Raw genomic sequence first — 23,182 nt, forward strand, 5'->3', positions numbered from 1 at the left:
AGTCTGGTGGCCTGATGGAAAAAGCTGTCTCTCAGTCTGCCAGTTCATGACCAGAACCTCCTGCCTGATGGAAGTAGTTTGAACAGTTTATGGCTGGAGTGACTGGAGTCCTTGATGATCCTCCCTGCTGTGGTCAGGCACTGCTTCTTGTAGATGTCCTAGAGGGAGGGAAGCTCACCTCCAATTATCCTTTCAGGACAGCGCACCACTCTGTGGAGAGCTTTGAGGTTGTAGGTAGTGCTGTTGCCATATCAAGAAGTGATGCATCTAGTGAGGATGCTCTCAATGGTACAACAGTAGAAGGTTTTGAGGATGCTGGGGCTCACTTTTCAATTACTTTGCAATGATGTTGGAGTTGCTAGTGGCCGTGCAGTTGTAGGTGTAGAGTGAGTACAGGAGAGGGCTCAGTACACACCCCAGTGGAGCACCAGTGTTCATTATGGCAGGTGATGAGGTAATGCTGCCACGTCTGACTACTTGGTGTCTGTCAGACAGGAAGTTAAGGATCCAGCTGCAGAGAGAGCTGCTCAGTCCTAGATCCTGCAGTTTCCATTGAGGAAAGAATGGTATTGAATGCTGAGCTGTAATCTACAAACAGCATTCTCACAAATGTGTCTCTTCTCTCCAGGTGCAAGAGGGCAGTACTTAGTGTCAGGGCTACGGCGTCATCAGTGGACCTGTTGTGGTGGTATGCAAATTGGTCCATTGATTTGGGTAGTGCAGAGCAGATGACGTTCCTGAACAGCCTCTCAAAGCATGGGTACAGGGAAGATGGTGGCCATTTTGAAGCAGGCTGGGATCACAGACAGAGAGAGGGAGCAGTAGATATTTGTGAACACTCCAGCCAGCTGAGCCACGGATAACTTGAGGACACGACCGACAATCCCGTCAGGACCAGTGCGTTCCCCTGTCTGAAGCACTTCTGCACATCCTCCTCAGACACCAAAGTATGTATAGTTTGGAGACAGTGGAAATGAAAAAGAAACAGGAGGTTGCGCTGAAGATAGACAGAAAGATAATTAAATCAGAGGGACATCCGAAAAGGAAATTATGTAACCACATAATTTCTTTAGGGATTAATAAAGTTTTCTGATTCTGAGAGAGGCAAGGCTGAGAAGATTTAGACTTGTGTAGGGAAGGAACAATGGATATACTGGACAAAAGATGTTGAAGATGGAGCTGCCAGGCAAGAGGAAAAGAGGAAGGATCCTAAAAAGGCAGCAGATCTGCTGCAGCGGCCCCTGTAGAGAGCAGTAAGTTTTCCTAACTGTACTTGTTATGTAAAAGTATATGCGGAAAATTAAAGTCAAAAGTAGAAGAACCACGCAGTTCATGTAGTAGTTTCAGTTTCAAACAGGAAAGGTCTTTTTCTGTTGTTTGGCGATCAATGAAGTTTTTTAGTGATGTAATTATTTTTTTTAATGTGTTATTTATTTATTTGTTTATTTAGACAATGTTTAAAACGCCTGGATGAGGCGCCTGCTGAGTGCCGATACTAGCTTTACTTTTGCTAAAATACCGATCGGACTAAACATATGTTTTTGAAACGTTTATGAAAATTATGACGGACAAAGTTCACGGAACGACTTTCCACAGGGCTTTGCTCCGGCATTACGGTTAGCGTACCGGTCCATCAACACTTCCGGTCCATCAACACTTCCGGTCCGACCTTTTTCTCCCTCCGCCCCGGTGCCGTTTCACTTTGCGGCCCACGTGCGGCGTTAATTCGGGTTTTTAGCTTAAAAAAACCAAGTAAAAGTTTGGACCAAATGGCGTCGTCTTTCGAGCAGATGAGGGCGAACGTGGGGAAGCTTCTCAGAGGAATCGACAGGTACAAAGAACAACAGCAGACCGAGCTAACAGCTTAGCCTGGTTGCTAATATCGCAAGCTAACGTTTGGTGCAGTGAGTCAGTGGTGGCTAGCCCATACAGGGCAGCTTGATGCCTCATTAAACGAGTTTTATTGTTGGTTAATTACACCAACATTATATTAAAGAAATAATAAGTCAGAGTTAACAAATATTGGATAAAATATGTTTAATGTTCGTGTTGGATTTATACAGCTGCTAGCATTAGCCGGGTTTGCGCCATTGAACTGTAGACAATTTGTATTGGTGAGAAACCCTGGCTTCTGCGGTATATTGTTGTTTACTCATTTTCATTAGATGGACATTAACGGTTCATTCAGGTTAAAAGCGGTGATCAAAGATATTTCACACAAAGGAAGTCATTTACTGCATGAATAGGATTGTTTTCATCAGCCCAGGGTTCATTTTCTGCTTTCACACAGAAAATTAACCATTTACGCAGCTGTTGTCACCTGAGGCTCAACTGGTGGACCTTTCCACCGTCTATGATTTGAAATGATCACTAATTTGTAATCATAATACCTTACTAACCCAAGACAATTGCTTTGTTATAGAGCAGGGGTCGGTGTCCCTGCAGGTTTTAGATCTCACCCTGGGTCAACACACCTGAATCACATGATTAGTTCATTACCAGGCCTCTGGAGAACTTCAAGACATGTTGAGGAGGTCATTTATCCATTTAAATCAGCTGTGATGGATCAAGGACACATGTAAAACCTGCAGGGACACCGGCCCTCGTGGACTGGGATTGGGGACCCCTGTTATAGAGGCCCAGTTAAGATATAAACGTGAAAGACAGGAAATTGTAAACGCTATATTTAAAAAAAACAAGGGAAAAAGTAAGGTGCAAATAAGATATGGCGATTTAAGAAAGCCCAGATGTCATAAGGAGGAGACGTAAAGTTTGTTGGCCACAGGTGGGAAGGATTTCTCATGGTGTTCTGTGCTGGATTATCTTTTGCTAAATGTGCTCCTGTTGCTTTCCAGTTTGAACGGAGGACCTGCGAATATTTGTCCAGTAGTGTCTGAATTTCGCTAGCCACGCTGTCTGGCATACAGTGCTGCAGACACACACTCTGTGGTTTCAACTATCCAGGGAAGCATGCAGCTGAGCCCAGTTACTTGATATCAAGTACGGTTGGTTTGATGGTTTTGAAGGCACTGAAAAAGTAAAAAAAAAAAACAATACACAAAAACTCTCACAATGCTTGCTAGCTTTGTAGACCTGTTTGAGCAGGTAGAGACTGTCGTCCTCGTCTGGGCTGGTAGATAAACTGCAGAGGGATCCATCCGTGGGCTGATCACGTGCCGGGGCTGGTCTAGGATGAATATCTCCAGAGTATTCATAATAGACAATATCAGGGCCACTGGGATGGCATGACCTCTTCCACAGCATGGGAACCCAATGTAGAATCAGGGTTATCCTGAAGATGTAGTGCAACTCTCGACAAACATATTTTAAGCTTATAAGCACATAAATGAAAAAAAAAGCACTGAAACATTTGCTTTTATTTATGGATAATAATCTCATCTCCCCTCACAGGTACAACCCAGAAAACCTTGCAACGCTGGAGCGCTACGTGGAGACGCAAGCGAGAGAAAATGCCTACGACCTGGAAGCAAACCTTGCTGTGCTCAAGCTGTAAGTTACATAAGTTACCCAAACAGCAGCTATTCGACTTTAAGACACTGGATTTTTTTAAATTTATAAATAAAGGGAAAAATGTAATGATAGGGGGAAAAAAAATAGGTGGAGGAAGTTTTATCCAATAGGGGAGTCAAGCCCTGACTATGGCCTGATTCTGATCATAAAACAAAGGCAGCTCAGTCTCTGCCAGCCTGCCTCTACTGCTGGATGTCGGCTCCAGGAAGCAGCAGATTTTCCTTCGGTAGGAAAGAAAGCGACTTTTACACACTGCTAAAAATATTACCGACTCTAAATAATTTGGGGACAGAGGCAGCTCTTAGGAATATACCAGAATGGTCTTTATTTGATTTACCTGTTGGATACCTTGATGTTTGAGTGGTGATGACTCTAATCTTGACATCTGTGCAGGTACCAGTTTAATCCAGCATACTTCCAGACTCAAGTGACCTCACAGATTCTGCTGAAGGCGCTGACCAACCTGCCACACACCGACTTCACACTCTGCAAGTGCATGATCGACCAGACACATGTATCCTTTTGGTGCTTTTTCTCTGAGCGTTGCATTCTGGGAGATTTATATGTGACAGGTTCTCTGAATGTGTGTGTGTGTGCAGATTGGAGTTATGGAAACTTTAAGAAGTTGATTAGAAGTTCATACTTCTGTCCCACTTTGGACAGACATCTTTTTTTTTTTTTTTTTTTTTGCTGAGTATGAATATTAATCCTTTTACACTGCTGCAGTAGAAATATCTCCATTGTGCCTGATGGAGGTCCACCTCCTGTTATATCCAATGTAATCCTCAGTGAATTGAGCTAACCAGCTAAAATAATTATTTCCTCCCATTCTAGACAAAGTTGAAATAGTATTGATATGTTGTCTGAATTCCACGTCCATGCAGGTCATTAACAATGTGAAATCAGAATTTTCTGTAGGTGTTAAATGTTTGTTGTTATAAATTACTGGAAGAAAAAAAATATCTGTGCCAAAAAGATTAAAAGCACTATGAGTTATTATTTATTTTAGATGCAACCCCCCCCCACACACACACACACACACACACATACACACGCGCACACACACACACACACACACACACACACACACACACACACACACACACACACACACACACACACACAGTATTCAGCTCCATGGGGCCCTGTTCATGGTGGAGTACCTCGAGAGCGCTCCCTTTGGAACAGGAAGTCTATCGAGTGGCAGTTCTTGCTTATATCAGAAATTCTCTGATTAAGGCTGTATTGGTGGTGTTAGAGAATCTTTGTGCAGGGCTGTGTATAAACAGATCAGGGTGGTGCTGGTGGCGGAGCTTGGCTCTGTGTTGGGGTCAGGGGGGCATTTCCTTGACTACTGTGTCGCAGCAGGAGGAGCGGCCCATCAGACAGATCCTCTATCTGGGGAACCTGCTGGAGACGTGCCACTTCCAGAGCTTCTGGGTACGAAACTCACACTAAACCACATGCACATAACTCTGCATCCATGTAAGAGAAACACAATAAAACCTCAACAGGGCCATCAGCTGAAGGGCTGTGCTGAGGACACATGGTTTCCAGAAACTATTAGTATGGCCTTTTTTCTCAAGCAACAAAGTAGCTCGTAGAATTCAGCTTTTAGGCTGTTTTCTGCTTCTTTTTTTTTTAGCTTCTCCTTTCCCAGCAGGAGCAGCAGAGTTCAAAGGGCAAGTCAAAGTGGTTGGTCCAGACGCTAGCGTGCGTTGATTGGTTGACCATAGAAACAAGATAAGATAAGATAACCTTTATTAGTCCCACACGTGGGAAATTTGTTTTGTCAAGCTCTCAATGTTAGCATTTTAAAAAAAAAATGGAATGAAAAATGTGGACACACATTAAAAATTGTGTCCCGTCCTCCTGCTTCTACTTAAAATTGACATTAATCACCAAAACGGATCTCCGACCTGCCGGAGTCATCGGTGCTCATCTTTCCCTCAAACCTCGCCTGCTGCTGTTCCCTTCGTTTTAGTGTGAACTGAATGAATGAATTGTGTCCTAATCTTTCTTAAGTAGTTTGTTTTCGGCCCAACTTGCTCTTTGAATGAAGTATTCTGCTTCTATTTGTCGAAATGCTTTTGAAGCACATTTAAAAACAATTTTTATTATCATTTTAATCCTAATTGCCTTTCAGGACATTCCTGATTTCTGTGTTGCGATTTTTCTGGTTTTCTCGTGCTGATGTTTGTTTCCTCTCCTCTCTGTCCCGTCCCGTCCTGGACAGACGAGTCTAGAGGAGAACAGAGAGCTCATCGATGGCATTACTGGTTTTGAGGACTCTGTGCGCAAGTGTGAGTATCGTCCTCTGACTCAGCACGTTGGGCAGCACGCCACTACACTGAACACAAACAGCTGGTTTAATTGAACAACCTCAGACACAGACACGCCCACACAGTGCAGTGATGCAAATTCTGAGAATAAACCACATGAAACTGTTTGAACATGATAAAAACTCGAATGTTTTCTGTTTAGTTATCTGCCATGTTGTGGGCATCACCTACCAGACCATCGATCGCCGCTTACTGGCCGAGATGCTCGGAGACCCGCTGGGTAAGACCTTTGACACACACGTGTAAAAACCTGGCAGATGGCTCAGTGCAATCAACCTTTGATATTTAAAGACTATAAGTTGTTTTGACTGTGTGACACGTAACAACGCGCATCTGTTAAATCAGCAGCTACAGAAGCTTCTAATGGGCACAGCTCAACATAAATCGGCCGTCTTTAAAGTAAAGCGGACGATTGGACTCCATGTTGGTGGTAAATCTGTGTGAACCTCTGTTTTCTGTATGTGCAGACACGCAGGTGAAGGTGTGGATGAACAAGTACGGCTGGACGGAGAACGAGGATGGACAGATCTTCATCTTCAACCAGGAGGAGAGCGTCAAGCCCAAGAACATCGTGGAGAAGATCGACTTTGAGAGTGAGTGTTGCTGCTGCGCGTATTAGTGCTGAGAAGTCACAGCTAATCAAAAAAACCCACCGAGAGTCAAACCACTCGAACGCCGCATTGTTCTAACTACTTGTGTTGTTTTACAAAAGCAAAATCGCCGGGGTTGTAATTAAAAAAAATGTTTTTTTTAGAGAGGGATCTCATTTGTATCAGCATAAAATCCATTTGTTTATTCTGTTAAGTAAGACTCATTACTGTAAGACAATGCACGCCACCACCCCCTCGTAGGCCTGGCAAACCCGGGTCCTTGCAGGTCTTTTGTGTTTTATTTGTTTCACTGTGACTGGAAGTGAAGTCAGAGATTTCATATTCATGCCTCATTTCCTTCTCTTTTCCCTGCTCTCCCTTTGTTTTCCTTTTGCAGGTGTATCCAGCATCATGGCCACATCTCAGTGATGGAAACGCATAAATACACTCACACACAAACAACCACACGCAGCAGTTAGGATGGAGTCAGACAGGTCATTAGTTTTCATAATCACAAGTTTTCTCAATAAAAGTAATTTATCATTTCCAGCCTGTCTGCGTTTGCTTCTTGATTGATTGATTTTTGATCTGTTCTCCTAAACGGTATCAGGGCGTTGGCTGAGAGCTGTTGGGAAGCCTTAAGGAGTCTTAAAGCTGCTACTTAGTCATCCTGTGGTGAAGGTGTTGTAATTTTAGGTTTGCTGTGTGTTGAGTGTGTGATGGTGTAAGAGGAAGTTGGGTGACTTATTGTTCACCCGCTCAGCAGCTTTGTGTTCTACACAGAGGTTTCCTCATCACTACTAAAATCTCAAATTCATGGGTGAGAAATGCGATTTGTTAGTCTAAAGTTAGAGTGCATCAAGGACCACTGATAACATTACAGTCTGTAAAATATGTCAGTCACCTTTTGGTTTGTAAAGTTCCCGTTATAAAGCCTCAAGTGGGGTTTTATTGATGTCACCATCTTAGATTAGATGAAACTTTAATCCCTCGGGTGGGTTCCTCCAAGAAATTCGGTTTCCAATAGCACAGCACCGACAGAAGTTACACATATGTAACTACAGAGACGTATATAAATACTGCGTATACAAAAGGGATAAATAGGAATAAGAATACAAGGGAATTGCACATTTCAAGTATTGTGAGTAACTTTAATAATAGTCTTTAACATGGTGTGAGAAGTCATTTACAAAATAAGAGTCAGTGTCAGTTAATAATATTTGCAAGGAGTAAATGGCCCATAAAGATATCTGGAAAGTGTTAACTAAGGTCAAAGGTTAAGTGAGCACAATTTCACATTTTCTGCAGATATCTAAACAGTCTAGGCTGCTTTTCCCACTTTCAGGAGGCGCCCCCTGCTGGTAGATAAGGTGTAAGGCACTTGAGTTTTAACTTCACAGTCTGTGGCAAAATTTGTAAGATTTGTAACAGTTACTGGAATTGGACACTAGTTTTCACACGCGTGTGTATTGGTAATGCTCCTGTGGCCTCTCCACTGAGGAAATCCTGGAAACCTTCAGCGGGTTTTCCGCCTTTACTGACTGAACACATCTGGGACTGTCTCACGCAACGCAATAAAAACCCTCCGGGACTGTTTTTCCCGCCCAGGTGAGCATCTACCTGGGCGGATTTATCAGGGGGCGTGGCTTATCTGTGCACCTTATAAACAGGAAAGAGCGCTGAAAGTCAGGTAGAGCACGGTTAATGTTCGCCATGAGAAAGTCTTTGAGTGTATCGTCTGACAGCTCCCTGCCGCCGCCGGAGGACGATGTGGACTCGGTGTGCTCCGACGAGCTAATGGGCTCGCAGTCCCGCCGCTGGCTGGCGGAAATTCTGAGCGGGGGCATACCGCCGGAGAGCGGCGAAGTGAGCCCGGCGAGCGGGCTGTTCGTGGACTTTAACTTCCCCATGGGAGAGCTGGAGATGCAGCCCGGGGTCAAGTGGAAGCGACCAAAGGTAACTACGAAAGGGAGAACAAACCCGTAACAGCTGCGTAACGTAAATGCATAAAAAACTCCCACAGAGTAAATACTGCAGTATCGAGCTCTCTTCATTTACATATCACACACACACACATATGTATGCGCATTCTTCTTCAGCACATTTCAAAAGGTAAGTGTGCTTTCTGCTCCACAGCTAATAGTCACTTTGCAGATTACAGATGTTGCACATACGCACAGTGACACCATCCTGCAGGGCAGTAAAAGACCAACACAAGTAGCGTAAGCTGCTCTAATAAAATAGTAACGGATTTCAAATAATAGATAAACACAGGCTAGTTTGCACTGCCCGAGTGTTTTCAGGTGTCACGCAGACACAACAACAGTACACGATGCAGTTTTGAAGTGCTTTACTTGTATTTCAATTTCATGCTGCCTACAATTAAGTATTAGTACAGCGTGATGCGTGTAGCTGGTTGTTCAGAGTTCTTTAAAACCAGCAGCTCTCTTCTTCCTTCGGTAATAATGTTGTAATCTCTGTGTATGTCTACATTATGTGCTTGAAGTTGTCTGGTAGTAAAACTCCTTTGCTCCTGCCACCACAGAGAAACAGAAGGATAATCTTTTAACATTTTACATCATTGTGCACATTTTGACTTTAGAGTTTCATATCTGGGATCTTCGCGTGTTTTGCATGTGAATTTTTATCTGTTGTGCTGCACCACAAATGTTTTACTTATTAACTTTTAAATATGTAAATATATACATACAGTAAAAAAAAATGGTATATTGAGAAAGCGTTCCTCCTTTGGCGAGGATGAAAAAGCTGAACGTAATGATTTATTCCTTTTCTTCTAGACATCTGTTAGACTGTTAAAAAGTTTCATGTTTTTGATGCGATATTGTGAATAAAAGAGTTGAAATACAGTAAAACACACAATATTACAAAGCTTCAAAATAAACTCCCACAGAGCTCCATGGGTTAAGTTAGGAAGTGAAGTGAAAGCCTTTGTCATTATACTGGTATAATGAGATTTAAAACGGCTCCATAAAGGTGCACATGTGCTTAACACATTATAAAAAAAAAATACAATAATATAACTATACACGTAATATAAATACACTGCACTGGGTGACACAGACAGACAGCCAGAGAATGATGATACAGTCAGTGCAAATTAGTTTTGTGCATGTTTTGAGTTGAGTATGGTGATGGCTTTGGGGAAGAAGCTATCCCCGAGTCTGTTTGTTCTGGCCCGTATGGATCTGAAGCACCTGCCAGAGGGGAGTAGGTTAAAAAGATGGTAACCGGGGTGGCTGATGTCCTTCAAGATGTTTCTGGCCCTGCTGAGACAACGGGAGTTATAGATGGCAGACAAAGAGGGCAGGGGACAGCCACTGATTTTTTTTTTGCTACGTTTACCACCCTCTGTAATCTCTTCCTGCCTGCCTCTGTGCAGCTGGCGTGCCACACTGTCACTGCATAGGTCAGCAGGCTCTCGATGGTGGATCTATAGAAGGTCACCAGCAGTGGGGTGTTTAGTTGCTCCTTCCTGAGCACCCTTAGAAGTGTAGCCACTGCTTGGGCCTTCTTGACTAGCACCGTGGCGTTAACTGACCAGGAGAGGTCTGCAGAGATGTGGACACCAAGGAGTTTGAAGGATTCCACTCGCTCTACAAATTCACCGTTGATGTGCAGAGGGGCAGGGGCAGCTCTCTTCCGCCTGAAGTCCAGGATGAGTTCCTTGGTCTTGGTGATGTTAAGTGCCAGGTTGTTTAATGCACCCAGCTTCAGGACCTCATTTCCCCCTGTGACCAGTACTGTGTGTGATGCTGTAATTATCATTACAGAGTAACAGTCACATTTACACAATAAAGGCTGTATTTATACTGATTAAAATACTTTTAAGAGCAGCTGAGGTCACTTTGAGAACACCTGGATGGTTTTTTAAATACCAGGTAAAGGCAGATGGACAATAACTAACACCACATGTTATAACAGGACGATTCCACTCAGCGGGTCGAATTGCAGTTTCAAATTACACTTAATTTCACACTTATTTAAGTCGTTATTTTGTTTCTCTGAGTCTCTGTGGCTTTCTTTTACCTTTAACATTAAAAACTCACCTGGTAAAAATCAAAATTCTGGTGGATCTCTGTGAATCACTGTTACCAGTTACAGCCTTGTGCCAGATGTGAACCAGTGGTTTTTTTGCCCTGTAGTGTCCGAGTTGGTCAACTGGAGAGTTACAATCAGTGCGTGACAGAGTCATATTTGCAAGGGTGTGTTTCAGAAAGGCTCCACAGAGATAAAATGAAGGCAACCCAAACCCTGCAGGGCAACAGGAGGGAAACAAAGACAAGGCTCAGTGTTGTCCTTTAGTTCTATATTATCCTGCATCCGCTCGCTTTGCTTCTCTTCTTTCTGACTTGAGGGCTGGGCAGGATGCAGGGTGGGTGAGATTAAATCTGCTGCTAAACTCTGTGTTGGCTAAATATGTAAAATATGCAACTAAGGTATCTGAACAGGAAACAAAGAATGCAGCCTTTCTGTTCACTTGCTTTAATAGAATATAATGTACGGTATATACTATAGTTTGGCAGGTTTGTTTTATATTTGCTAATATATGTAAGATAAAACAAAATAACACGCATGTTCACGTTACACCGGTTAAGGCGCTCGTTAAAGTGATGGCTCACATTTCTGTCTTCACATGCAGAGTACTAATTTTGAGCATGTAACTTCTTGTTTCATGGTTTTATAACTCAGATCATAGAGCTTCATGGTTCTAATGATTGACACTGATGAGATAATCACATCATCTCAGTGACTGATTGAGAGGTTTTGCATGTACCACGCTGGCTGAAGTTCAGTTTGACGATAGAGAGATTTCCCCTCCTTGCGGGAGCCTGGATAGCTCAGTCGGTAGAGCATCAGACTTTTAATCTGAGGGTCCAGGGTTCAAGTCCCTGTTCAGGCGATGTTGCTTTTAATCTGTTATAACACTGTCAAAGGGCCTGTTGTACCAATGGATTTACTGAGTTTATCTGAAGATGGTTGAACAGAAAAGATATCAAACAGCTAACTAAGCAAACACTTAACTCCTGTGTCATTCAAGTCTTTAGGACAAACATCGACCCGTAGTTACATTTTTGCAGCATTGCATTAAAATTGAGTTCCGGTTGTGGCATAAGTTACAAAGTAGATCTGACACAGAGGTATAATTCAGGTGTATAGCATCACACCAACCTTTGCCTTAACTGGAGGCACTTCTTTCAGAGTATCATGGAAACGCTCTTGACACATTAAAACTTGTTCACCTAAAAACATTCCCTTTGGCCAGTTTCTGGGTGTGTTCCATGTCTAGAAATAGATTTTATTTAGGTTTTCATGCTTAAAGCAGTGTAGTATTCATTAAGATTGAGTCACTGAGTTCCTATAGATAGATCACGGAGTCTGTACTGACTGTTATTGTACAAACTGTATCTACACAAGGCTTACTGCCTGAATGGAGCACGCAGGATGCAGTGGGCACAAACTTGCTTTCTGTAAATTCCCTCACATGGAATCAGAAACAGAACTTCCTGCTGCTGCTGACTCAAAAGACTTCAGATGGCAGTGAAAAGAAAAATGTCAGAAGTTCTTTGTCTTTGGTCCAAACAGGAAGAGCTGGAAGCACCACAGAGGTAAAAGGACAGAGGTTTAAAGTCTGATCCAGTGTTTGCAAGAATAAAACAAAGCTGAATCCATAAATGTTAAATATTTGAAATAGGATATAAAGTGAACTTTTCCTTCAGGTATTACTCATCTTCATATTCTATGTATTCAGTGTAACCTGAAGTGTAGGCTAATATAACAGCAAACGGTATGTTAGCAAACTTCCTGGAGTGCGTCATCCACAGCTGCAACATGTCTCTTTCATTTATCGCTGTTTGCATCTAAATACCAAGAAAACTGTTCAGCAGTGTGAAGTTCGATGTGTCTGTTTACAAAATCCTATAACCTGTATAGACTGATGCAAACTAAAGAAGACAGTTAAAGGCAGACATTTCTGAATGGGCAGGCTGTGAATTAGTACAACACACACTGATTTAGGGAGAAGGACACATGTCACAGGAACACCATCACAAAGAGAGTTGTCCTTCCTCTTACGCTGCATTAAGCCAGTGTTGACAGAATGAGGCCATAAATCCTGCATCGCTCCCTCCTAAATCGAACCTCTGAGTACTTACCTCAGAGACGCTTGTCACTCGTGTGTTCACCATCGTAGTTTGACACCTCACTGTCCAGGAAATCCATAGAAATCCTGTAACTGTGGACTCTTTACCACAGACATATGGATTAGACACATAATGTTACTCAATTAATTCAAGTTTACTTTTAAAGCACTTTTAATTTTATTCCCATCATGCAAAAAGTAAAAAACAAACAAACAAACAAATACAACATACAAGTGCATGTAAGATTAGAAGGTTTTGCACATTAAAAAAATGAATGCTATAAGTGTTTAAAAAAATTCTATGTAGTAAGAGTAGAGGGCAGGTGTATGGGAGATGGAGGTTAGCTCAGTAGAAGCAACAGAATTCCTGTGTATGAATGAGATGTAAGAGTGAAGCTGCAAAGATCAGAGGTAGTGAAGATGAGTCAGCCATCCAAAGCAATGCATACAGCACAAGAAGAGAGTGCAGACAGGGTGGAGTGGGAGAAGATGAGTGGGGGTGATTCGTAACAGTATGATAGCAGCAAGAATCAAAGGGAAGGTTTCAAAGATGCCAGTGAGACCTGCTGTGAGGAATGGTTTGAAGAAGGTGACGGTCATGAAACGAGAAGCTGAGCTGAAGCTTTTAAGATTTTGACTGGGAGTGAGCAGGATGGACAGGATTAGAAATGAGTATATTATCCACACATTTATCTCATATCGTTAGCTCTTGATATCAAAGCCAACACGTAGTTACATTAACAGCTAATCATTTCAACTGCTAATATCCACATTTTTAGGTAAGAATTTGAACTGTTCCACTAACCATTAGAGCCTGAGCAGCTCTGTAGAAAAGCATCAGCCTTTTGATCCTGGGTTCAAGTTCCTGTTCATGCTTTGGGGTTTAAAAATGTAAAGTATGCTGTCTTTGCTGTGTTGTACCACACAGGTTACTTCAAGAACACGGTGCTCTATAGCTTTCACTCATAAAAAGGTGCCCATAGTTTTTTTTTCACTGATTCCACCATTAATGTCATAATCAGGGGGGATTCTCTCATATCTGTTAACTATGTGCAACCTAGATAAGTGTAAACGTAGCAAACGTTGGTGCCACACACATTTTTGAAGACTGCATATGCTGGTGAATACACAGACAGTTTTTCAAAGTGTTTGTACTGATAACAAGTCATAACTCTTTGCAATCTGAGCAAGTCCAAGTATGCGGAATGACTCGAGTCGCCACTAGAGGAAGTTGTGGGGACGTCATAGATCTCGGGTTATAATAAAAGTTGCTTCTTATCTTATCTCAGTTACTTTGTAATTGTCACACGAATGATCATTATTTATAAAAATTTGATACATTTTATTTATGCACCTTTAAACATTATATCATGATAAACACTGAACATTGGTGAAACTAATGTCAGTCTTCCTGTCTGACTCGGAGTCACACATCCGGCAGTGTGCCAAGTTTGTGCCACAATGTTCTGATGGATGAACTTTTATCTGCCTCTCCCTTTGGCTCTGCAGACAAGTCAGATCAAGTTTATTTGCGTTCATCTTCCTGCTCTTTCTTGTCTTTGTTTCAACCAATCATTGCTCTGTTTCCAGGAACTCTGTTCATCACCTCAGTTCATAGTAGATGGCGCAACGAGGCTGGATGTTTGCCAGGGGAAACTCAGTAAGTAGAGATCTCCTGTACTACTTAGTTGTATAAGCTAAGTATTTTCAGTTCAAGTGGACCTATTCTGCTCATTTCCACCACCTTTTCATTCTTGGACTCCACCAGAGCAGCTTTGCATGATTTGCTGTTCAGTCTAATCCTTCGCGTTGCCCACCGTCAAAAATAAGCTGCTATAGCTTATTTCTGACAGCCCTTGAACCCCAGGAGTGCACTGATGTGGTCACCAGAGCTGGCCCCACCCATTCAACATAGCACTACTGATTCCAGGAAATGCCCTGCAGGATAAAGACACAGCACAGATCCAGTCTGGATAAACAACCTCGTGCTGATGTTGATACTATTGTCCTGATTCAATTCAGTTCAGTTTAATTTTATTTATATAGTACCAAATCATAATAACAGTTGCCTCAAGGCACTTTATATTGTAAGGTAAAAACTCACTACAATAACACAGCAGAGAACTCCAACAAACACTCGACCCCCTATGAGCAAGAGCTTTGGCGACAGTGGGAAGGAAAAACTCCCTTTTAGCAGGAAGAATCCTCCAGCAAAACCAGGCTGTTCTGCTGGAAGATTATGTGTATAAACACATAATAAGTGGAAAATGTGACTAAAAAAAGAAATCCTCCAGCAGCCTACACCCTCAAACCAAGTTTTAAGACTAGTCTTAAACGTAGAGAAGATCAAAGAGATGCTGGAACCTCTCCCAGCTGACACTGGGTCACTTTGGAGGGTGGGAGGGGTGCACCCTGGAAAGAGTTCAGGGCCATTGAAACTGTGTATATCTCTGTTGCAGTACTTGCACTGGTGACTGGGTAAAATTAACTGAGCTGAGTGGCATCAAGGACAAAACAAATCGTATACAGTAGCTACATCAGATTGAGAACCTCAGGTCTTTTCTGTTCCTTCCACACAGGTGGGTCTGTGTCACACCCTGAAGACCAGGTTCCTCCTTCCTCAAATACAACAGTGCAAACAGCTCTCTGTATATGCTGTATGTCAGCGTTGAATAGCTGTTACACCCAGCACATAAAGGTTTAATGGAGACTGTAGGTGAAAGATGGTGCACAGCTTGAAGTGATTTAAAATGGAAAGAGGACCATCCAGCATTGTGCACTGAAGCTTTAAATGATGTCATGACCTACTTCATTCTTTTCCAGGTGACTGCTGGTTACTTTCGGCTATAGCGTCTCTCTCCATGAATCAATCGCTGCTCAAGAAGGTTGTGCCTCTGGGCCAGAGCTTCCAAGATGGATACAGTGGTTGCTTCACTTTCAGGGTACAAAAGCTCTGTTTAATATGCAGTTATCTTCTTCAAGTGAATTCTCAGCCTAAATCAGATGATATTCTCTCTCTCTTTCTCTCGCTGTGTAGTTCTGGCAGTATGGTCAGTGGGAGGAGGTACGGATCGATGACCTGCTGCCCACTGTGGACAACAATCTGATCTTCCTCAGCTCCCCAGAAAGACAAGAGTTCTGGAGCGCCCTGCTGGAGAAAGCCTACGCCAAGTGAGTCCCAGTCAGCCGCTGTCTAGGTGTTCATGTCTCACTGCACATTTCAGCCTCTCTGATAGACATTTGGTCTTCTTTTGCCTGTTACATAACCCCAAATCCATATTCCATATCCATACGTTTCACCTAAACCCCTTAATTTTATCCAAAATTTTAGCATCATACTATGAATCTTTCCTGAGTTCCAGGTCTTTCAGGTTCAAGTTTTCCCACCATTTCTGAGCCCTTCATAAGTATAGGAGATAATGACATGACAGCATGTGTTTTTCTGCTAATCACTGCTAGAAGATCAGCCTGGTGTCGTAATGTTAATAAAAAGGGAGAGCGTTCATATGCTGTAAGCTGCCACCTATCCCACACGGTGATATGACTAGGGATGGGTATTGATAAGATTTTCACGATTCCGATTCCATTTTCGATTCTGTTTAACGATTCGATTCTTTATCGATTCTCTTATCGATTCTTTTTAAAAAAGGAGAACACTAAGGTCGATTAGCTTAGAACTTTGTTTTATATCTTCTCTTTGAACAAGATAGAAATTTAGGAGTAACATGGCCTTACAAACCCAACAGTGAGATCTTAAGAGATCCAGCCTACGGCTCTTCAATGGGTCACGGGGTCCCCAGGAAAAATAATTGTAAATGTAAAATAATAAAATAAATATTCTTCTGTAGCAATAACACATGAATATCCAGTAATGTCCCTGCCTACAATTAAACACATTCACTTACTGAAAATCATCTGCTGTGGCAAACGGGTGCAAGCCTTTGACCACAAACTGAGTCACTGCTCGGTGACATTCGTCTATCCTGGCCTGAAAGGAGACGCTACCGGTAGACTGCAGCGAGAACTGCCAGCATCTGAGCCAGACTCTGTCTGTCTCATCATGGTCACTAAACGCACAGTAATGGCAGGTTTTGTAATAAGGCAGATCGCGCTAACATAATATGCACTGTTAGTTGATTATTTACCTGCCGCATTAACGGGAGAGGACGTGCAAACGTTACCGCTGCTGCTGGGTTGAGATTCACGAGTCCGGAGCGGAATTAAAAACACGACATTCATTTAAGGTCATCACGTGTTTTGTGAGCAAATGCTTTTGCATATTCGCAGTGTTTCCTCCCTTAAATGAAATATCTACTTTGCAAGTATTGCAAGTTGCCCTGTTGTGATCCGTTCTCGTAAAGTATAACCAAACTTTTGAGCGTTTGAGCCGCCGTGTTTCCTGCCAGGTAAATGACGCTCCGCAACGTGGTGACGTCATTCGGGGCAACTGGAATCGATAAGGGAATCTTTTGCAAAAATGGCAAACACTTCCAAGGAATTGAAACAGTGGGAACCGGTTCTCAACAAGAACCGGTTTTTGATACCCATCCCTAGATATGACGCTTGAAGAATCACCCAAACTATACTTTTTGAACGTCTTGATGCATTCTCAATCATCCAGGAAAGTAAATCTCCAAAAGCTGATTCTGTGGACGTAGCGTTTTGTGGGAGAAACGTTTCGTCACTCATCCAGGTGACTTCTTCAGTCTCAGCTGACTGCAAGTTTCCAACCATATAAACAGTACATTTGCATAATGACTGAAACCAGCACACTGAAGGAACAATGGGCTGGGAGGTCAGTTTCTTAATCTTAATTATGCAAATTCTCATGACCATTGATCAACAACCACTGATCAATGGCCATGAGTCCCATTCACAGAGAGTTGGGGAATGGCTGCAATCACAGGTACGCTACGTCCAGATGAACAGAATCAACTTTTGGAGATATACTTTTTGAAGTTTTGTCCAGTGAATTATCAGATACAAGACAAAACATGAAGGGTACGGGTGCTTATTTCTGTTCCTGTGTGTGATGTTATATCCCATGCTGCTGATGCTGAAAACTGAATTTAGAGGAAATAAAAAATATGTTGTTTTTTTTACATAGTGCCATGCGGAGTGAACATTTTCCAGATTTTGTTGCATTTATATGGAAAAAAATAAATATGACTATATAGCAGCAAGAGAAATGATACAACAAATAAACATGTAAACATGCTGAAATGGGTAAATAGTAACTAACAGCCAGTGTCTGTGTTTTAAAAGATTCTAAATTTCAGCGTCTGTTCCTACTCAGAGTATTGTGGATAATTTGAGCATCTGTTCTTCACACTTTAAGAACAAGTAGTTGATAAGTGAGTGAAAAAGTGGGCATAACAATGATAAGGATAATAATAATATCTCAAACATTAAATGTCCCATTGTTCAAACCTTTCCTGGGCAGATTTGTTAGTCAGAGTTCAGTTAGAAAGACAAATTCAGGAGATCTTTAGAAAACCGTTCAGAAAACCTCTGATATTTCCCTTTCTGTCCCAGGTTGAAGGGTGGCTACCGAGCTCTGGACATGGGCTTCCCTCATGAGGCCATGGTGGATATGACGGGCGGGGTGACAGAGGTTTTACAGGTGGCCTCACTTCCCAGAGACTTGCCGACCTTCCTCAGACACCTGCTGGTCAGAGGAGCACTCATCAACTGTGCCAACTGCCAGGTACCGTAAGAACCTGTGAGGGATGATTTAGATCTGAACCTGTTGGGAAACACGGAGGCGTTCCTGCACTCATTTATGAGTCATATTGTTTGTTTTCCTTCTGTCCTCGCTGTGGTTGGTTGGCTTTTCCCCCCTCCAGGGTCCTCTGGAGCACAGGAATGAACTGGGAATCATGTTTAGACATGCCTACGCTCTGACTGCAGTGGATAAGGTAACTGTCACTGAACACGGCCAAGAAATGTTCATAAGTCCTAATTACACATAAATACAGATGTGAACCTCAAAAGCAGGACAAATTAAATGCAGTGTTTCTGTATCTTAAGTAGAAATCTAAATGACTCACAGCTGCTCTTCACTGCACTCTCACCTGATTTGCCTCCTCTCCTGCCAGGTGAGGACGACACTCGGCACTGAATATCTGGTGCGAATCCTCAACCCTTGGGGCAACACAGAGTGGGAGGGGCCCTGGAGTGACTTCAAAGGGTATGAAGATCATCCAATGAGCAGTGCTGAATAAAACTTACTCTAAATTTAAATCCTTTCAGTCAACTCAAAAATGGCATCAGAAGAAGAAGTAGCTGGTAATGCATAGGAGGAAGTGAGGGGAGTGAATGGGCTAATCGCAGTAATCGTGGGCCATCGTGCAGAGCACAGATCACAGTTTCTTGTGGTTCGTGGTTTTTATTACTGTTGTCTAAAGTCAAATGTGAGATTAAAATTGAGTGTCTTGTGAAAAAAAAGACACTGAACAAAGGGAAGTACAAAAACACAGAAAATAACATAAAAACATCTTAAGGCTGTGAGAAAATTGGAAAAAATAGTTAAATAATCTTAAAATAATTTATGCGTTTGCACTGATCTCATAGCTCAATTTACTGCCTCTTTAATCTGAATCCATGAGGTCACATACAAACCAAATGTCACCTTACTAACTCCCCTTCTTGAGTACATACTTCACACATTTACAGCACGTTTACAAACCTCTGTGTTTGCAGTCAAGAGTGGAAAACGGTGAGCATCGAGGAACAGAAACGACTCGGCAGAGTCAGCCAGGAGGACGGAGAGTTCTGGTGAGTTTATCGTAATGTCATACCAGCGACTGTCACACAACTTTCATGGCCCCCCCCCCCCCCCCCCCCGTGGCTGTTCCTGCTCGTCCCGGGGTAGATACTCAGCAGGGATGAATGAAACGGTGACAACGATGATTAAAACGACACCAATAGTTCCACACAGAGCAGATGAGATGATTGCAGTCAAGAAACCAAATGTGTCTTTGTTTTTGAACTTGGATGTGCCAATGCTATTCAAACACATTAAGTATTTACAGACGAAGGAAATCTGTTTGGCCAGTCGCCCTGTTCCTCTCTCTCTCTGGCAGGATGTCGGTGTCGGACTTCCGACAGAACTTCGAGGTGATGGAGGTCTGTCACCTGACGGAGGCTCTCAGTGAATCAGGCATGTTGCCTTTGAGCTGCATTATGCATCATGGCAACTGGGCGCCGAATATCACAGCAGGAGGCTCTCCTCAAGGAGGTAAGACGGGTGATGACGTGTGTCAAATGTTTTGTGCCTCACTCTTAACTCTGAACTGCACAAGCCCAGCAGCTGGTTTTAAAACTGGAGATAAAGCTGGGATATTTAAAACTAGACAGAAGTCCACCTCAACTGTCACAACTGAATTTAAGAGTAGGGGCCAATCAGGCGAACAGTTAGTTTCATGTGTTAATTAGTCACTATTAGCCTTAATCTTTGCGCTTGCTGGCAGTGAACAGAGAGTCTTTAAAAGAGCCACGCCTGAACAGGGACTTGAGCCCTGGACCCTCAGATTAAAAGTCTGATGCTCTACCGACTGAGCTATCCAGGCTCTGAAGGTTGTGTAGTGCACTCTGATTTTAGCATCAAATATGACGAAAAATACAAGAACAATGTTTTAATATTTCTTGCAGCCGACACAAAGGAGTAGGAATACAGTCTCTCCTGAGAGTCAATTTTAACTGATGCTCACCAGGGAAAGACCAAAACTTTAGCGCCTCCTGCTGCCTGTGGACAGATTCCTCAGGCATCTTCCAGAAATGGTCACACTCTTTTCTGCACAATTTTTCAGTAGGTGCAGTTTTTTTTCTTGTTGTCTAGAAAATACAATACTAGTCAAAAGTTTTAGAACACCCCAATTTTTCCAGTTATCTATTGTAATTCAAGTTGTTCAAGCCCAACGAATAGCTTGAAATGGCACAAAGGTAAGTGGTGAACTGCCAGAGATTTAAAAAAGGTAAGGTTACCCAAAACTAAAAAAAGGAATTTCAGAATTATACAAAAAGGGCTTTTTACAGAATAAGACAAAGAGACTTGCCTGGGCCATGAAACACCGCTGTGAGAGGCACCCTGAACCAAAACGGCTACCACAGCATTCTGCAGCGCCATGCAGTACCCTCTGGTATGCACCTAGTTGGTCAGGGGTTCATCCTACAGCGGGATAATGACCCAAAACATAATCCAAGCTATGCCAGAACTACTTGAAAACACGGAGTGTCCAGCACAGTCCTCCATACTTAAACCTCATCGAGCTGGTTTGGGATGAACTGGACAGAAGAGTGAAAGCAAAGCAACCTACAAGGTCCACATTTATGGGAACTTCTGCAACAAACAGATTGATTTCTATTGTAGAAAGAAAGCTACGGGTGTGTTCAGCTGTTATATCTGGTGGCTACTTAAAGGTTAGAATACATTTTGGTCTATGAATTGATTCCATGATTTCTTTTTGAACTCCAATTGCTTATTTGTACTATGCTTTCATTTCAGAGTGCAATCAGACATTAAACGGCATAATTGCTGGAAAAATCGGGGTGTTCTCAAACTTTTGACCGGCAGTGTATTTCGCTCCAGTCTCGAGCATAAATTATCAAGACGTAAGAAGTGAAGCACCTTTGTAACTGTGAACAATGAGAGTTAAACCTGAAGTTTCCCCTCTAATCCCTCTGTGCAGCACAGGTCTCTGACACGCCTGTCTGTCTGTTCCCAGATGCAGTTTTTTTTCTTTAATTTTATGTGACAGTCTTTGTTTCACTTGTACATTATGTGATATATTACATTTGACGTGCAGTACTCAGAAATAATCCTTGTGCTTTTGTTTGAGATCTCTGACTGTATAATGTTTATGAAGGATTCTGTAACTCAACAAGCTGAGACGAGCTTATTTGTACAGTCTTTAATAACAGAGCTGCAGTTTTACAGGTAGACCAAGTTTTGATATCAGACACTGCCAGGTAAACAGTTAGGAATATAGCCACACAGATCACACGCATGGAGTCTGGTTTTGGGTAACTGGGCTTCCCGTGATCCTGTTCTAGGTCTGTTAGCTTCTGTTTAAAGATCTTTGGACAGAGGACCAATAAATTGCACATTTGGAGGCAGTTAAATCAGGTCCAGCTTGGAACATGAAAAAAATGAATTATGAAAAGAAATGTTAAAAGTTACACACGATAGGAAAACTAACAGTGTGTTTGTGTGTGTGCAGGTTGGTTCTATCAGAACCCCCAGTTCTACTTTGTTCTGTCAAAGGCGGACCAAAACCCCGACAGCGCTCAGAAGACCTGCTCCTTCGTTTTGGCTCTGATGCAGAAACACCAGAGACGAAGAGGCATTAGTCTAGCCATCGGCCTTCACGTATACCCGGTATAGTCACGCACACGGGGTCTGGTGTTTAAATGAAAGGCATAAACGTGATAAAAGTCCTGCCCAATGGCTCTTCTCTCTTTGGACTGACTTCCTGAATAACGCAGTAGTTGCTATTATTTTTATTCCTATATGAAGGTATTATTGCGATATTTAGTTCAGCTTGGAAGCTGCTATTTCACAGAGCAGAAAGTGAACATGGACGGTTTTATTAGATAGTTTTATTCCTCTGAAATTTCAATCGATGTGCTGTTTATTCATATTAAGGTGCTTCTTTGGAGAATGATTACAGACTGCGAGGCTGTCAGACTGACTATATTTGAAATGTCATCGGTATGAAGGCGCAAGCAGATATTTTGAGGAAATGTCTCTTGCTTAGTTTATGGCCATATGTTGGAAAGCAGGTCTTTCTTGTCAGGAGCCTGGATAGCTCAGTCGGTAGAGCATCAGACTTTTAATCTGAGGGTCCAGGGTTCAAGTCCCTGTTCAGGCGATGTTGCTTTTAATCTGTTATAACACTGTCAAAGGGCCTGTTGTACCAATGGATTTACTGAGTTTATCTGAAGATGGTTGAACAGAAAAGATATCAAACAGCTAACTAAGCAAACACTTAACTCCTGGGTCATATGTAGCTAAAAACAAAAGTTGGAAACGTTCACCTGAAGAAGTTAAGGGACCCAGTGATCAGTAGTTTATATCAAAACGTGTTACCAAGGTGACTGCTAGGTGTTGAGACTTGCCCCTAAAAGGACGTCAATAAAAGCTGAACATATTTGGTTAAACTGTTTAGATCAGAAAGCGTCTGAAAAGCTGTTAAAGTCTTTCTAAACTGTACTTGAAGCAGTAACTGTGGATGAGGAAGGGCTGGTGTAAATGAGTGTGTGCTGTCTCTCCAGGCCCATCCTAAGAATACGTACCTGTCCCGTGAGGACCTGAGCGTGCTCCGCCCAGTCCTCCACAGCCCCCAGTATGTCGCACGGCGGGAGGTTGTTCTTCGTGGCTCGCTCCCACCGGGTTGCTACATCATCATCCCCTCCACCGCCGAGCCTAATCAGCAGGGAGCCTTCCTCCTGCGGGTGCTGGCGGAGCAGGGCAACAATGCCACGTGAGTCATGGAGTTCTGTTGCCGTCTTGTTGTTGTGTAAAACCGGATGTGGAGAGCGAGGGGCGGACCAGACTG

At 42.7% G+C, this 23,182-nt stretch overlaps 2 protein-coding genes and 3 non-coding genes across 8 annotated transcripts in view; 4 read left to right on the forward strand and 1 right to left on the reverse strand.

Annotated features, from left to right (window-relative positions):
• The first annotated feature begins 1,627 nt into the window (after nucleotides 1–1,627).
• On the forward strand, nucleotides 1,628–7,012 carry eif3k (eukaryotic translation initiation factor 3, subunit K). Of its 2 annotated transcripts, none has more exons than XM_026191576.1 (8): nucleotides 1,628–1,831; nucleotides 3,412–3,510; nucleotides 3,925–4,045; nucleotides 4,894–4,971; nucleotides 5,768–5,834; nucleotides 6,016–6,093; nucleotides 6,341–6,466; nucleotides 6,861–7,012. In XM_026191576.1, the coding sequence occupies exons 1-8, from the start codon at nucleotides 1,770–1,772 to the stop codon at nucleotides 6,890–6,892; spliced, it is 663 nt and encodes a 220-aa protein (XP_026047361.1). In that variant the 5' UTR covers nucleotides 1,628–1,769; the 3' UTR covers nucleotides 6,893–7,012. The 2 variants fall into 2 exon arrangements, with proteins under 2 accessions (XP_026047361.1, XP_026047362.1); XM_026191577.1 differs by having other exon boundaries at nucleotides 4,897–4,971.
• A 607-nt stretch (nucleotides 7,013–7,619) lies between these two features.
• Nucleotides 7,620–23,182, forward strand: part of LOC113035821 (calpain-9) — a 35,391-nt gene continuing 19,828 nt past the window's right edge. The window contains exons 1-11 of one of the 3 annotated variants that reach the window (XM_026191574.1): nucleotides 7,620–8,419; nucleotides 14,214–14,283; nucleotides 15,447–15,565; nucleotides 15,661–15,794; nucleotides 18,159–18,330; nucleotides 18,470–18,541; nucleotides 18,722–18,813; nucleotides 19,326–19,400; nucleotides 19,709–19,863; nucleotides 21,845–22,002; nucleotides 22,899–23,107. In XM_026191574.1, coding sequence (XP_026047359.1) covers nucleotides 8,168–8,419; nucleotides 14,214–14,283; nucleotides 15,447–15,565; nucleotides 15,661–15,794; nucleotides 18,159–18,330; nucleotides 18,470–18,541; nucleotides 18,722–18,813; nucleotides 19,326–19,400; nucleotides 19,709–19,863; nucleotides 21,845–22,002; nucleotides 22,899–23,107 — 1,508 coding nt within the window. In that variant the 5' untranslated portion in view covers nucleotides 7,620–8,167. The other 2 variants (XM_026191573.1, XM_026191575.1) reach the window with 2 other exon arrangements.
• On the forward strand, nucleotides 11,312–11,384 carry trnak-uuu (transfer RNA lysine (anticodon UUU)). The gene has a single exon. It is a non-coding gene; the product is annotated as a tRNA-Lys (tRNA).
• Nucleotides 20,122–20,194, reverse strand: trnak-uuu (transfer RNA lysine (anticodon UUU)). The gene has a single exon. It is a non-coding gene; the product is annotated as a tRNA-Lys (tRNA).
• trnak-uuu (transfer RNA lysine (anticodon UUU)) lies at nucleotides 22,423–22,495 on the forward strand. The gene has a single exon. It is a non-coding gene; the product is annotated as a tRNA-Lys (tRNA).

The sequence above is a fragment of the Astatotilapia calliptera genome, chromosome 14, assembly GCF_900246225.1.
Source record: "Astatotilapia calliptera chromosome 14, fAstCal1.2, whole genome shotgun sequence".
In the NCBI taxonomy this organism is placed as follows: domain Eukaryota; kingdom Metazoa; phylum Chordata; class Actinopteri; order Cichliformes; family Cichlidae; genus Astatotilapia; species Astatotilapia calliptera.